This window comes from Rhopilema esculentum, chromosome 4 (genome assembly GCF_057945365.1).
Source record: "Rhopilema esculentum isolate cy_ngs chromosome 4, ASM5794536v1, whole genome shotgun sequence".
In the NCBI taxonomy this organism is placed as follows: Eukaryota; Metazoa; Cnidaria; class Scyphozoa; order Rhizostomeae; family Rhizostomatidae; genus Rhopilema; species Rhopilema esculentum.
In genome coordinates this window covers 1,358,941-1,374,878 of record NC_142818.1, presented here as the reverse complement: position 1 = coordinate 1,374,878, position 15,938 = coordinate 1,358,941, and the positions used below count along the sequence as shown (strand labels likewise).

At 35.1% G+C, this 15,938-nt stretch overlaps 2 protein-coding genes across 4 annotated transcripts; one reads left to right on the top strand and one right to left on the bottom strand.

The window, feature by feature from the left end:
* The first annotated feature begins 725 nt into the window (after positions 1-725).
* Positions 726-8,498, top strand: LOC135691358 (uncharacterized). Of its 3 annotated transcripts, none has more exons than XM_065209199.2 (10): positions 726-1,299; positions 1,732-1,901; positions 2,323-2,657; positions 2,991-3,085; positions 3,439-3,595; positions 3,946-4,018; positions 4,479-4,532; positions 5,366-5,595; positions 5,782-5,986; positions 7,081-8,498. In XM_065209199.2, the coding sequence occupies exons 1-10, from the start codon at positions 1,268-1,270 to the stop codon at positions 7,122-7,124; spliced, it is 1,395 nt and encodes a 464-aa protein (XP_065065271.2). In that variant the 5' UTR covers positions 726-1,267; the 3' UTR covers positions 7,125-8,498. The 3 variants fall into 3 exon arrangements, with proteins under 3 accessions (XP_065065271.2, XP_065065272.2, XP_065065270.2); XM_065209200.2 differs by lacking the exon at positions 726-1,299 and adding an exon at positions 1,322-1,578 and having other exon boundaries at positions 1,732-1,962; XM_065209198.2 differs by lacking the exon at positions 726-1,299 and adding an exon at positions 1,323-1,578.
* Positions 7,322-15,406, bottom strand: LOC135691360 (uncharacterized). Its single transcript, XM_065209202.2, has 6 exons — positions 14,250-15,406; positions 11,557-11,656; positions 11,172-11,382; positions 10,516-10,769; positions 9,744-9,968; positions 7,322-8,620 (listed from the first exon to the last, which is right to left on the bottom strand). The coding sequence occupies exons 1-6, from the start codon at positions 14,574-14,576 to the stop codon at positions 8,610-8,612; spliced, it is 1,128 nt and encodes a 375-aa protein (XP_065065274.2). The 5' UTR covers positions 14,577-15,406; the 3' UTR covers positions 7,322-8,609.
* Between the last annotated feature and the right edge of the window lie 532 nt (positions 15,407-15,938).

Below are 15,938 nucleotides of genomic sequence, written 5' to 3'. Positions count from 1 at the left end.
ATTTTTTTTCTACTGCCTTCTTCCGGCCAATGGCCGTAGGGCCGTGATATTTTCCTGGCTCTGGTTATGCACTTATTTTCTTATTAGAAACTCGCTATAAGAAAAGAGATGCTATAAGAAATCAGAAAATGAACAATTAAGAAACTTCAGTAATCGAAGCAATTGAATTGAATCTTAATCTGTAATTGAATTTTGAAAAAATGCCAGAACTGCGAAAGTTTTTGATAAACCATGATTGTTTGGTTTGCATAAAACTTCAGACAAACACTTCAGACAAAATTACTCTACCCTGGCAAAATCTTTACTCAGAGAGAAAAATATGTGACTATTTAGGTTTTATAATTCTGGAAGAGGGTGCAAAACAGATGTAGCAGATCAGTTGATACTGCAGATATATGTATAACACTGTGTTCGTATAGAAATACAGAATATAGAAATCAGCCTAGAAAGTCTTTACATTGCATCGCTAAACATCAGTAATCTACAACTGCTTTTTGACGAGACCATCCAACGATTTCGGTATCCACTTTCGCACTAAATTCCCTTGCACTTTTTGAATCGCGTGAATATGTAGCACCTAATAAGCTTATGGTAATTACAAAGACATGATACAAATTCAGTTATTTGAATCCTTTGATTAATAATTTCCAACAGTCCCGGTTAGACATGATGTCAAGACGTTGTTCTGATCAGTCACTTTATCTAAGTATCCATAACCGGGTGTATATTTTTGATCCATGTTCTCACGTTTAATACATTGAAGACTATCATACGAAAAGCTTTAGTGGTGTCTCAAAATGTTTGATTTTTTTCCCGCCCTTTCGTTAGGGTTAGGGCTATCCCTGCTATAACCTTTTGTGCAATGGCCTTGATCGAATATGCTGAGCATGACACAGACGGGACCCATTTCATGAGGTGCCACTCGTACCCAGTCCTCTTTTATTTGTCTTCGTGATTTATATAATAATAATCCTTAGGAATTCAAAACCTTTATTTTACCTATAGTATCTCTGCCTGTTTTAATTATTAATTATTTTGCTTTTTCTTGAATATCAGAGTCATCTCTTGGGAAAACTGCGAGTAAAGTATCGAGCTTCTTTGCCAGTTCTTTCTGACGTGACTTCCACATTATCCATTCAATGCTATGAACAAATGCTTTTTAGGATGTACAGGCTTTCGAACAAAGAATTAACTAATATTTACAGCTAACACTTTATTTACCTACATAAACTATTATCAAATTTACATACATCAGCGATAGTGAGCAATGTTTTACTGGAGCCAGTTAAGGATTCGCAGGTAAGCGGCTAATATAATAAATTATTCCCTTTCATTGTTTTGGCCATTTGAGGGATGTTATATAATAAAAACACCAGTAATCGAAGTAAATAAGCGAGTTGTTGATTTGAATACATCAAGGATATCCTATGGTCTTAGATATTCAATTCAATACTACTTATGACAATTTCATGGAGACGGATCATCACCTAAATCAATGATGGCCTCTAAGTTGATTTTGCTCTTGGTGTTTTTATTAGATTCAAGCAATGCCACAAAGATGGAAAAATGCACAATAAGGTATTATGAATATCATTAATCCTGGTTCAACATCAATTTCAAACCAAATCTACCGAAATTTGTATCTGCTATTTTCTGTTTGAAACACGTAATCACAAATCATCATGCAAAATTCAGGTTTTACAAATCATTAATTCTAAAATTCTTTTACAGATATGACCTGAAACTTCAGCTGAAAAGATTTGTTAACATCGAAGAAACCTGTGAATACAGTGTATTTCAACAGCCACCAATTTGTAACGAAAGGCTGAAAGTTATATATTACGAGACACCGCCTTATATACATAGACTTGAAAATGGCAACATTGGTGGGATCCTTCCAGGTAACAATGAAATGCAAACAATTTTGGCTTGAAAAGTTAAAAGAATAAGCAGCAATGCAGGGTGTGGAAAACTTTCCTTTTTATTTTTTTTACTACTGAAGAATATTACTACAAGTTAACTTATTATCTATAAGTAAACAGTGCTGCATATCAACAACGCAAGACTTTGGCCTATATGGCCTAGAAACCCTGCTATTTGTAAGGCAAGAAAACTTCAAGTATTTGACGAGAAAATGAGATGGTGTTAGAAAAACTGTGAAGAAAATTATGTTAAAGAAGTATACGTAAAGGACAACTAAAAGAAAGCAAAAAGGCAAATTAAACTGTATCGTTTAAATCGATAAGGCATGTAGTTTTTTCTCTGGTGAGTCTTTAAATTTTGGGAACAGAATTCTAATTTCATCTTTCCATCCTAATTTAGCTATTCTTTCTCTGGCTCTGCAATCTTGTTGCAACAATTGCACACATGTGACATATTTGCACGGAGTGGACTTTTGGAGCGATTTTTCGAATTTCTTCAACAACGAAAGCTTTTATTCAATACTTATGCCAGTTCTTGCAGTAAAGAACGAAAATGAAATATTTGGAAAGCCCTTTATGAAGCTGATGAACAACCCTGGAGTTGTTTACATTCAACTTGATGACCAGACAAAAATTGCAATGTCTGCGCTTTTGAATTCGATCTTAAGTACATGGCCTTTGTTTGTCGTTCTGATGCTATTGACTTTTCAGGGAGGCATTGTCATCTGGCTACTGGTAAGACATTTTATGCAGATGCTTTTTCTGTAGAGGTTACTTCATTTTCCCAAACAAATTTTTTTTTTCTGTAAAAGTTATCTATCTATTTACTGTTGGCTTTCTTCGTACTTTTAATTATTACAAACAAACTCCCGAGTCGATGATATTATGGCAGTGGTCATGGAGGACATTTCAGAGCTGAGACTGTCTTTGGGCTTTTTGTCAACCGTAGCAATGCCATGTTCTCTGGTAAATTTATTAAAGCCATTTTCTGTTGAAATGATAGTTTTAAGCATGTCTTGAATAACATCTGTTGGAATAAGAATACTCGATAAAATCTTGGATTTGTAGGAGATGAGAAAAAACACAGAAGAATTTCCCCGCGGTTTTGTGACAGGTATACTGGAAGGAGGATGGTGGGCATATGTATCCATGACAACAGTAGGGTAAGAATATCGTGAATTACAATTTCGTGAATCATGATTTAAAATCTTGAATATTGTTTCATATGAATAAAAATTAAAGGGAATATTATATTGGTTTGCGGGTTACTGATTTTTTGGCAGGTTGCGATTTTGCAATTTTGAATGGTGTATAGCTGCGAATTGCGGCTTTTCCACTCAATTTACGTGGTTTGTGGCTTTTTGCCCTCTAGTATTAAACTTCTAAGTAATACGTAACTTAAAAGTAATAATATTTCTGTACCTAATATGTTCCAAAAATTATTATAATCTACTAACATTGCTTTTGGCCATAAACAAACAAAATATCTTAAGTACGAGCAACTTCCTTACATTAGGTACGGAGATAAAACACCAAAGTCTTACCTTGCAAGACTTTTTTCCGTATTCTGGATAACTCTGGGAATTGCAATATCCGGAATGTTTACAGCATCGCTCTCTTCATCATTGACATCGGCCATGATTCAGGAAAAACAAGACTTGACTGGCCTAAAGGTACCGTCAATTCATTTTAAAATAAATTTTTTTGAAGGCTGTCTGAACCTCTTAGTAGACTCTGAGTTTGGAAGCAATCGTTTATACAAAACTTATAAATATAACGATTTCTGACTACAGGCACCGCGGAGCAGGAGGGGCGGGGGGAAGGGATGGGTGGGGCTATAGTCATCCATCTTATGCTAAAACTTGACATCTTTGAACTCCGCCAAGAGCTACTAATAGCCTTCTGAGCATAAATGATGAGCCACCATAACACACGAGCGATATAGCCAGGATATACCACAAGCATGTTTCTTGAGAACTGTTCTACTTCCTATCTGATATCTGATTATATATGCGCATTTCAGGTGGGAATACCACTCATGAATTCACTGGGATATGAAGAAAATGTTGTGCATAAAGAAGGAGGAATCCCGATATGTGAGTGACACAAATATATTTCCTGTATCAAAGGCAGTTTTAAACATAAAATTAGTTTTTTGTGGATAAAATCACTTGGAGAAAAGAAAATGGAAATTATCTGACAAAATGTATATTCATGCATTTGTATGTAGATTCAGACTCCGCATAGTTTCAGCAGGTCAAGAATGACAAGCTATTTCCATGAAATTACTGTTCAATTGTAAACTTAGCTTTGTTAAAATACTGCTTTATGCTATCAATTAATATGAATGGCTGAAGGCTCTGAAATTGGTGTATGAAGTAGAAAACACAACAGGCTACGGTGAAATCCCTTAGGATGCCAATAATTGAGTCGTTTGAACGCAGCAAACTAAAGCCTAATTCCGACCAAGTACAATTAATTGGAAATATGAAAACTTTGGGAAATTTCGAAATATTTCATATTTTGAATAGACAGTAAAACCTGCTTTTTCTTCAGCTTACATGAACGATACACAAATGATTCATGACTTAGAGACGCGGCGATTGAATGGTAAGCTTTTTATGATTAAATTTTGTATTACATTTTGGTACGACAAAGGCTGAGTCTCTATCAGTAGACTAGACACCAAGTGTCTTTAGTTCAGACGTATATCTGTGAAAATCCATCTTTAAGAAATTTGTTCATGCCCATTAGATATTCTATGAAGCATTTATTTTCAATTTTCAACTACGAAGACAAAAGTCTTGCGATAAATGCTCAGAGATCGCAAATTTGCTGAGCTGAAAAATAGGATGACTCTTTTCTGATGATTTGGTATGATGTCAGGGAAGCCCGTATAGGGAAGACCACTTTTTTTTGTTTAAAAGACAGTGATATGAAATTAAGAAAAAAACCTAATCCAGACCCTGTACGATAAAATCCATTTAGGCCCGATAATCCAAGGTGCCAATTATTTTCGATATCAAAGTTGTTTATGCATGTGTCACATTCTATTTTCGAAAACAAAAGATTTAAAGATGAGTTATCAAAGATAAAGATGAATATATTAATTATATGCAATAATTCAAATAGATGATAATAAAAATATACAATGTTTTTTCATACACTTTGTAAACTATAAAATAGGATTTTGATAGATGCTATCTTAACATACTATTAGGTCCAAATAAAGCATTACCATCTTTTACATATCAACGGTTTGTTTGCTTTGCTCTGTAATAAAGGGAAATCAACTAGATTAAGGTTTAAAGTTTTTACTGCTAGCTTTAATCGTTCCTTTACTTCTGTGCTGCAAGGCAGAAAGCTATATGCATATCCTTACTTGATAACACAGTATGTTGTTTCATGAGCACAAGCTTCAAATAATTTCTAATAATCCATAGGAATCGTCTTGGACAGATTTGTTTTCAATTTTACATGGAGGAAGTTCCAGAATTCAGGACTGAAATTGGCTATGAGAACAGATATCCCAAAATCTGACACTGAAATTGGCCTAATGTTTTCAGGAAATTCCTATGAGAAATGGTCTGTATTTTTGGGCAGCTTTTTCAAGGCTAATGCAGATGCAGAAAGTCGTTTTTTGAGTGATGCAGTTGAAACCCTGCCTGAAAAGGTAGGTTAGCATATTTATAACGCTTATTGCTTGGATGTCTGCTTTAGATAATTTTATCTCAAGATGGAGCCATTTAGGTTTCCACACTAAAACCTTCTTTTTACTACATGATATTGTCCTAAACTTCTGATTCATGTTGATTATTCATAAATATAAAACTTTATTTGGTTTGTCTGTTTATTTTAGGTAAGCACACGAGTTCAAGAAACTGCTCGTTCTGGCAATATTTTTGCATCCTCGACCGTTACATCCCCATTGATTACTGCTCTAGGTGTTGCTGCTTGTGCTCTATTCATTTTTGGATTTGTATTCAGATGCATCTATCGTTTTACTCTTGAAAAATCATTGGCAAAAGTGCAGATTGCTAAGTCGGAAATCATAGAAATGAAACGTGAGTAGATTTGCATAAATCAGATAAACAGCAATTTCTCTTTCTAAATCTGAGAATTCGTTTTCCCATAATTTCAATATTTTCTTATACAAAGAGATATTTTCCCTTTACAATTGGTTCTATTTAATCCAGCCTTATGATTTAAACTTAACTGAACTTTAGATATTAAAGTACAAGCATTTGAAATAGATTAAATGACGAGAGTTCCTGGCAAGGTATCTTCGGGTAGAAAGTGCTTAGGATGTGTGAAGGGGTTTTGAAATTCAAGGGCCTCTATTAACATACTAACTAGGGGGCAATTGCCCCTACTGCTCCAGTAACTTTTGATTGTTTTAAGGCTATTGTCATCCCCTTTATATAAAAATGGTTCACCCCCGCAGCCAATTTCTCTTTGAATAAGCTATGCGCAATTGTGAGCATAGGCTTCGGGTTTTAATGTGAACTATGAAACCGATAATGATGTCTCACGGTATATTGTTAAATCAGAAAAGTATTCTTCTTTGTTGGTTATCGAAAAGTATTCTACAGGACTATGTTATTTGTCTGCTAGAAATTCTTCAGGCTTAGAATTGTATCTAAGTAATATTTCCAAAAACGTTGCACCCGTATTTTCTGGTCTCCTTCTTTTTGATGATGTACTTTCCTTTGTTTGCTTTAATAATAACTTCTCTCTAAAAGTTATACAACCCGCTACCTTTTAAGTTATAGGAGAGGTGGGTAACACTTGCAGCGCTACTGCATCTTTATAAGACCTTCTTTATTAAAGTCGACATGTCCATACCAACTAAATGGAATATAAGAAATAGGAAATTCCCCTAGAGTCGTGAACCTATACGTGAAATGCAAGCCTGGATTTTTTTGCCATGACCAGGCTCTGCACTCGGGCTTGCGAAGCTTCACAATTGGTCGTACTTTTCTTTAAAATTTCGAGAGAGATTTCTGACCACTGATTTTTGTATTGCCATTTGTAGACTTGATATATGAGACCGCATATAAGTAATTTCAATTGCCATCGAAGTGCAGTGAGATAAAGTAATAAGGTTTTTAAAACAGAGAAATATTAATCTGGAATCTCTTTCAATTTATCTTTTCAGAAGCGGAGCTGAAATCTTTCAAAACGCGAACTTTATCGATTTAAATCCTGATATGCAAGCATAAGAAAAGCGAAGAAAACAAGATTACTTGTCTGAACGTTTCTAAGAAATGTTAGTCAAGAAAGAAAGAGATTAGGTACAAATTGGATCTATTGCAACACATGCTTAATCAGTTTTACAGATTTTATTATAACATTTTTATGACGGTTTTTACATTTTACTCTTTTTTTAATTTGACAAAAGATAACTTTGAAAATCCTGTCTCATTCCTTCTTTACCGCTCTGCAGAACTGCTTAAATCCATCGGAATCAATTCAACTCAACATTTAAACTTTCGCTTGGATAAGGTTATTATTTTCGAAAACATCTATTCTTTTTCATAGATGCTACAGTTTTTATAACTTGGATGAGAACAATATGCGCTTTTTCAAATTCTGCTTCAAACTGAGCAAAACTTTCCTTCATATCAGCGATAACTGAAGTTTTTAGCATTTGAATAGTTGAGTCTTTGAATAGGCTTCCAAAAGATGTCAAGAGATTCTACAGTATGCATAAACTTATAAAAAGAACCTTTTTTTCTATAGGCTGACGAAGTTATTACGAAATAATTCTGACGAAGTCTCTGTTAACAAGAGACCTGGAAAAGATCGGATCAAAAAGTATACGGACGCACCATTCCCGGTGTAAACGCAAGGCCTTTCCATGTTCTTTTTGATCCGATTCGGATCCGATCTACTCTAAATAGGGTCTAAGAATCGACAATATGCTCCCCACAGTGGTCCTTAATGGCGCAATCCAAGGGGCTATGAGTACCATATTGGGTAATGTCACAGAATTCTCTAAGGCAGTACCAGAAAAAAAGCCATACTAGACCTTCTTTCACAGAATCTGAATGTTTAGTACCGGATTTCTAAATTTTAACATTGGTTTTAATTGTTGCACCGAATTCAAGGGAAGTTTGTTAATTGAAAAGCTACTAAGAATGGTTGTATAAGTTTCATACACTTATAATCTAGGTTTGGATCAATTTTTCAAACGCTTTGACACACAATGTGTATAGAATACCTTACTAGTAATTGCCTCGATGGGTTTACAAGTTTCCAGTATGCACGGAGGGGTAAAAAGCACCCGACATCAAGACCAGGTAGTTATATGTCGAGGAGGCATTTGTTCGAATATAAATAGCTCCCCTTGTTCAATTGGAGCTACTCTTGTCCAAGCATACCCGTTCTCGTGGGCAATGTGCAAATACTGTTGCAAATGTGCAAATTAGCCTTTCTTCGGAATATGTTGATATATTCTAGGTGGTATCTTAGGTGAATGCAAAACAAATCAATCCTTCAAATGGATGCATTTGTGCGAATTCTTAAGGTTGTCTGAATATCGTTAGCGTTTGCTTTCATGCAACTAAATCTCAAGTCGTTTTTTTAAAAACAAACAAAATCCAGTTCAAGGCTGGAACACAGATTTCTTGAATCTCTTCTTTCACGATACTTTTATGCAAATCTCTTGTCATCAAGTAGTTGGATTCAGCATTCATCTATTGGCAGAAAATTTAAAATCACCAAATAATTTTTTATAAGCAAAATATCGTAAACATGAAGTTTGCTTCTTTTTGACAAACCATTCTGCTAGTATTTCATACGAAAACAAACTATAGGGATATGGGAATCGAAACAGATTGTCAAAGAGTGGTATCATGACATTTGCGGATGTTTGAGGATGTAGATATGATATATCGATTAGCTAAATGTACATAACTTTACAACTAGGATGTTAAACACAACAAAAATAATAACTAGAAATAATTTATAGAAGAACATGTAGATGTCAGAGAAAAGATTGGAGAAATTCTGCTTAGAGATAATTTGAAAGTAAACAACAGCAAAACAGAGCAAACAGAAATTTTTCGAGGAGACAGACACACAGCGACGGAGGACAGTTGAAAAGCTTGGCTCTCTGTTAGGTGTTACGGAAGATATGCAAAGAAGAAAACAGTTGTCGATAGCATCCATGAATAGATTAAATCACATCTGGATCAGAAAAGACCACGTCAGCGAAAAACTTCGCCTCAAGTTTAACAGAAAACTTGTAAAACCAGTTTTGATGTAAAACAGTTCTACTTGGGGACTGACACAAAAAGATACGAAAGGTCTAGATGCTTTTCACAGACAGCAACTGAGACAGCTAATAGGAAAAAAGTATCCTAACAAGATCTCCAATCAGAACTTGTACAAAAGATGCGAAGAAGGAACAATTTCAATTGACATCCTCAAGGGTAGATGGCGGCTGTTTGGTCACATATTACACGTTTGTCCGACGATACACCGGCTGTGAAGAAAATGAGATTTAGAGGCAGACCTAGAGAAACTCTCGTGACAACGTTAAATAAAGATATCACCAGAGCAAGAGCAATGGAAAGGTCTTTTCCACTACCAAACATAAAGAACAATGGAGATTTTGAAAAGATACGATCCACAGCAAAGGACCGCAAAGAATGGAGAAGATTATCAGAAGTAGTGTGCAGAGCTGCAGAAGCAGAAACAACATGAAACCTTCATGTCGGGACTGCATAACTGCAATTATATATTATATATAGTAAGCGTGAGGTTTAGGAAGAGGACTGGTGATTACAAATGAAATAGATGCAATAATTTATTTACCACCACGGCTCACTAACTGCAGAAGCTGCTCATCAGATAACACGGAGTACCATACTGCTAGGTCATCCAATTGGATCCCACAGCCATCTCCAGTAACAGGGAACAGATTTCCACTATGCGTTCCCATTTCTAATGTTCCAAATTGGCCCGTCTTGGCATTGTTTGAATTAAGACTGTTTGTTGACTCTACTAGAATTCCGTTGATGAACAGTTTTACAGCAGTACCTGAAAAAGGTAACTGTTAAATGCTAAATACATTCTAAAAAGGTATAGGGATAGAGCCACGAGTTCAAAATTTTCGCTGCCAATCCATTCTTTATAAATGCATCCATGTATAATCTCCCTCTCTTTTATCAATACAAAGTTTTAAAATTGAATTTGACTGTAGGCTCTTTTTTAAAAGAATTTTTCTCTTTACAGACAAACTTTTTCAGGCTCTTACAATTCCACCTTAGATATTTCGAATAGTTATTAATTCCTTATCTTTCAAATATTCTTTACTACTTCGACTAATTTTTTGAAATCTTTTATAGCAGAACAGCAAGTGTAAGTGATAGGCTCCGTTGTTGACTCCAAACTAAGTCTGGATGAGGCCAAATGATTTTATTTGCTGCAATTAAACCTAAACTTTCCAGGACTAAATATCTTTCCGCAAAATTGTCTGTACCACACTAAACTGAAGATTTCTTATTTCCATAAACATTATTTAAACTAAAACACAAAATTCTTGGGTTTTGAATAAAAAACTGCGAAAATGACTGAATATATCTACCTGAAGTGCTATCTATATGAAGAAGCGCCAGATGGGTCCATACCTCGAGGCTTGTACCAACCACGTGACTCAAACTAACGTATCGATCGTAAGCAATAATCTCAGCGGATATGACTTTAGCCATGTCTTTTAGAATTATATTTAGGCCAGTGTCAACATTGCTTCTTCCAGAAGCGATAACAGTACAATCAGAGTTTACTACATCATTTACTTTGAGCCAAAGTGAGACAGTGAAGTCTGTATTCCTCGGATTGCTACAAAAAACACACAGTTTTGACACAGATAGGCTCACATCCAGAAAGAATGCAACAATGCTCAACAAACGAAAATAAGCATTTCATACGTGTTCCAGTCATTTAATTTGCAGATTCTCTCATGTATCATTGTGCACGTGTCTTTTATAAGCATTGACCAGCAAGCTATGCATAATAACATTCATGTGGCTTTTCCCCCTTTTTACTTTGTTTAAGACATTCAGGTGTTTTTTAGCGCTCTAGGGCCAGTGAAACCAGGGGCGTTGGTAAATGAATAAGTAACGCTAAGGAAAGAAAAATAAATATCTCTTTGTTGCAGTACCATTAAGGGGAAAAGGGGGGAAATATGGCCAGCTAATAATTTCCCCGCCAAAAAAGAGTTTCTGTTAAACTTATACGTACTTCAAGCGGATACCATGAAAGTCTCCAATGACAGCTCTTGAATATTTGTTTGGCAAATCAAGAATGTTTCCCCCTCTCCTGATACTTGGCACAATACTAGCACTGCCAACCAGCAATACAGAGCTGTGACTATTTTTATCGACTCCTCTTTCAAACATCACCGTTCCCTGCCTGCTTTCAAATGTAACCAACAAATTTGGCAATTGGACCACTAAAACGAAAGACTAATGTCAAAAACTTTGACAATCGTAATAATCTTGTGATATACGTTTTCTATAAATAAATTTAGGTTTGCAAGAACCCATTAATATTAATTTGTACATTACAAATTAAGTTTCATGTTTTGCTGATTTACGAATATTGAAGGGAAAAGAGCATAACTTACAATCGCACGAGCAGGTGGAAAGGCCTTGAGTGGTGCAGTTTCCTTGACATTTGCAGGGAAAACAAAAATGCCGCTGTGTGAAAAGGCAATTTTTTGCATCCTAAAAGAAAGCTTTTTATTACAAATAATTATACATAATTATACAGTGATTTGAGTCAGCTAGAATCTGATACAGCAAATCAAAACTTTGTAGTAATTTCTGTTCCATGTTTTCTTCTCGTTAGCCAATTATAATCAAGCAGAACATTTTGATGCCAATTTCGCCTCTAATAACTTACTGAGCTGCTTTGTGCATTTTTCATTGTTCCTTATTTCAGTGTTCTTTGTCATGTAGCTCAGATGAAGCAAACAGAATTTGAGACTAAAATAGCTAGCTGTTATAGTTTACCTACACTGCATAAATGATTTAAAGCTAGAAAATACTATGAATTATTTACAACAGACAGAAATTTTGTAACCAGTATCCAAATAGGAAATCATTGCCATAAATTGGTGCCACCCTTAATGATAAAAAAGGACAATGATTCTTGTAATTGTAAGTGCTAATGTGGCATAATTTCTTCAACTAATTTCGTAGCATTCTCAGTTAGCAGTAGTGACTTTGGTTTTTCAAAAATATTAGCAAGGCAAAACAAATGAAATTGAAAAATTTCACCTGCATTGGTTAGACTAAATATATATAAGATATAGCCTAAATTTGACGTATGAAATAGACTTATAGCAATGAAACATTATCAACTTCTACACAAGTGTACCCTGGGTGCCAGAGTAAAGTGGAGAGACGCTTCCCTTCTCCTTCGCAATTCCTTTCCCTCGTATTAACAGAACGGTCTTCTTTATACTTGTACACTAATTTATTGTCTTTTGTTTAAATATTTCATTCGGGTGAATGCTTCCTTGACCTGAGAATTGTTTATTTAGATTATACTTTCAGAAGATACAATTTATTTTGCCGCACCTTGAATTTCTAAATGAGAGAAATGAATTTTAGTGAAATTTTATTCTATGGAAAGAATATTTATCAGGAGAAAAAATTAATCCTAATCACATCTTGTTTAATTTGTAATTGCATTTCCATAGCAACACAAATAACAGTAGAAACAGCTTGTTAAATAGCCTTTGTAAGATAAATATTCAGACAACGCAAAAAATTGGAAAATCTCCTGTAAAAATGAATCGAAACTACATTGCTAGGCATAGATTTTCACTCATTGCTTTTGATTGTACACTATCACTTCTCGTATTTTTAATATATCTATTGTTGCTACTACTGTTTAATCTGCTGTAAATTGTTGCTTATTATGTTTGTAAGAAGAACCATTCAAACAATGTCAGTTGATGTAAGAGTGGCTCTTCAACGATTCATGTATTTAGATAATTTAACTTTTTTTATGATGATGATGATGCGAATAATCTATTGGTCAGTAAGAACAAAGAAACAAAAGAAATGGCCATCAAATTGTCATTTTTGCATTTTAAATCATATTTGTATTAAACATGAAGACGATCCTGTTTTCGGCTCTGATATGCTTTCGTTCATTCCAAACTCAGTCTTCCTCTTTGTGATTCAGTTTCCAATTCCAGTTTGTTTGATTTTCATTTCAACAAGTCTCAGCTTAATATCGCAAAGCACGTGGTGTTATTTGCTATTATAATCAAGCAAAAGTATGTAAGCAGTAAGGTAAGACTCTCTTTATTGCCGTGTTTATTTTTCTAGATGCATTTTTCTGCAAATCTAACGACCAAGGCTAGTTCTTCTTTCGTGCTTATTGGGCATTATGTTATGCTCAAATACCAAGAGTATTTCATTTGAGTGATGAAGCCAAGTAAAATTTTTCGTAAATTGAATTATCACTAAGGCATTTCTTATGGTATAATCCGGAGAGTACCAAAACCTTACAGACAGCATAAATGGAGGGGGATTGGAAGATTATCTAAAGAGATATTTATTAGTCAGGCTTTCTATAAACTTCTCAAAACATTTGTACAAAAACAGGCAATTAATCATGCTACCTGCAGGGACCATCATCATATATTGATAACATCAATCAATCATCAATGATTCTAGAAATTTATGAATGCGGGAGCATAAACCACGTTGTAAAAGCGAACAGGTCCCCTATACAATCAATATATATATTTATATATTTGTAAATTCATAAAGAAAAGCACAGTTTGCTACAGAGCCGGTCTGTCCTCTGTCATACAGTGCTCGATACATTTAAGAAAGAGCTTAATGTGATAATCAGCAAACAATCCATTGATTGATATGTTTCTTTACTTGGTGAAAGTAACTCTTCATATCCCTCGAATTCAAGTCTCGAATTCATATCATATCAATTGCTCTGACCTACTATGCATCGGACGCTGTTTTGTTAAAACAGATAACGCATGCTTCGGTATTAACTTGTGAAGCAAATTTTCAATAACCTTTAAACCGTTTAGAAACGATTTTGCAAGAAAGTTGGTATCAATAAATGTTCGCGTTTTCATGCATATCTGTATCAAGGATGGAAAAGCTCATTGTACAGAAAGCAAACAACATTTAGAATATGATATGTAAATGAAAAGTAAATTTAGTATGAAAGTAAACTTACTCATACACGCAGTGCGAAAGAGAACCGATGGGAATATTCAGAAAATTAGGTTATGATGGCAGACATCGTCAATGTAAAGGCTGAAAATTATCTTACCCAAAACACTAGCGCTTTCCAGTTTGCCTCATTTCTTGACATTGTACAAGAAAGATGATTGTGAGGAAGATTGAAGATTTCGCAGTTGTTTCCGTTTCCATCTTCCTCCTTGTGTGGCTTGTAATTAATGAGTTCACACATGGTCTCTTTGGCACATTTGTGGATACATTGAATCTCACTTCGAGCCTTAAACGATTTGCGTTTGGCTACGTCGCATAAAAATTTTGTCTTTTCATAGACCTCACTGACGTATCCACTCCGACTTTCGACATATTTCTCTAGCAGAAAGGTAAGCGAAGTGAATGCTAAAACTGTCACCCAATTCATTATGAAAATGTTCGGGTGCACTCTGCAACTTTTATTTGCTGCCAGCTTTAATCGCCGTTCTCCTTTGTTCAGGCTTGCAAATTAGAGACCGTGTCTACTGAATTGGTTTGCCTTGGTCCATTGGCTGCCAAATAACTACCATGTTAAGCCATAAACCAGCTGCTCTTGTCGAAAGCTGCATAAATATTCGAGCTGCCACTCAGCTTGTATGTTTATAGTTGATTTCAAAGGGATGTAGTTCGGCTTGTGAGGGAGATAAGATTTGTAAATCAAAGAAAAAATTCAAACGCAATCCTTGGCGTTTTTGCGATTTTATATCAGGACTGTAGCGTCAGCAACAATAAACTTGCATACAAAGTTCATCACGAGTCATAAAAAATTGATAGTTTTTTTAATAATTAAACTTGCTGAAGATTAAGGAAAACATCGCACATTTCACGGTTATAACAAACATAACTGCAAACTTTCCTATGATTAATTTGCAAAGAATTACGATGATGCCAAGGCACGTTTGTAGGACTTGTAGAAAAAAATTAATAGGTGCAAAAGTAAGCTAATACTTGCTTTTAGCCTTTGCATAGACAATTAGTTTTGTTATAGTGTGAAAGAATGTGATTCCCTTCCAGACTTGGCTTAATCGAGCAAAGATGAAAACTGTTTGCTGCCAATCAGATTGTCTGTTTGCATTTTCAGCAAGCCAATGAAAATGCGTAAAAGACAATAGTATCCTGTGGAGAATATAGCATTAGATCAGTCAAGATGTTCAGAGCTCTGGGGAAAAACCGCCGTCACATAAAGTTAGAGCTAACAGGAAAATCGCACTTTTTATCCCGGGTTAATGCAAAACCGGATTAAATTTTGTCATGTAAAGCGAGCCATCTCGAGTTTAAACCGGGTTGAAAAATTCCTTCTCTCTCTGGGATGACGAGATAGTGATCTTGACGGATACATGTGCAAAAGGCTCGTCTTTGGAAAGATGGTTTTAAAAAGTGACAGACAAAGGTTTCGAAAAAGGCCGCATTCTGATAAGTTTAAAAATTAATAAAGATCAAAACAGCTCAAAAGATAGATGCAAAATTTTCAGGATATCAATTATCTTTCTGCAAGCGAATGAAAAACCTGTCCTTTCTTCAAGAAACTCCTGCCCTCCACTTTTTGTCACGATTAATTCTCGAAATAGCGTCTAAACATGAAAACAGCAACTGGAAAAGTCTCACGAAAACAGCAATTGTTCGATAGGCCGCCATTTCGTTAAACCTCCCCCACAGCAACACAACAGCCGAAGATATGACACGCATGCCCTTGGATAATTTTAAATATGGAACACTGAATTCTAGCCTTGGTTCAACCCAGACCCACTTT

Coding starts and splice junctions, on each gene's coding strand:
- LOC135691360 (XM_065209202.2), bottom strand. CDS start 14,576: ATGAATTGGGTGACAGTTTTAGCATTCACTTCGCTTACCTTTCTGCTA. Junction 11,383..11,556: donor TTCCACCTGCTCGTGCGATT/GTAAGTTATGCT, acceptor CTTTCGTTTTAG/TGGTCCAATTGCCAAATTTG. Junction 9,969..10,515: donor TCATATAGATAGCACTTCAG/GTAGATATATTC, acceptor TACCTTTTTCAG/GTACTGCTGTAAAACTGTTC.
- LOC135691358 (XM_065209198.2), top strand. CDS start 1,496: ATGATGGCCTCTAAGTTGATTTTGCTCTTGGTGTTTTTATTAGATTCA. Junction 1,902..2,322: donor CATTGGTGGGATCCTTCCAG/GTAACAATGAAA, acceptor ATCCTAATTTAG/CTATTCTTTCTCTGGCTCTG. Junction 3,086..3,438: donor GTATCCATGACAACAGTAGG/GTAAGAATATCG, acceptor TCCTTACATTAG/GTACGGAGATAAAACACCAA.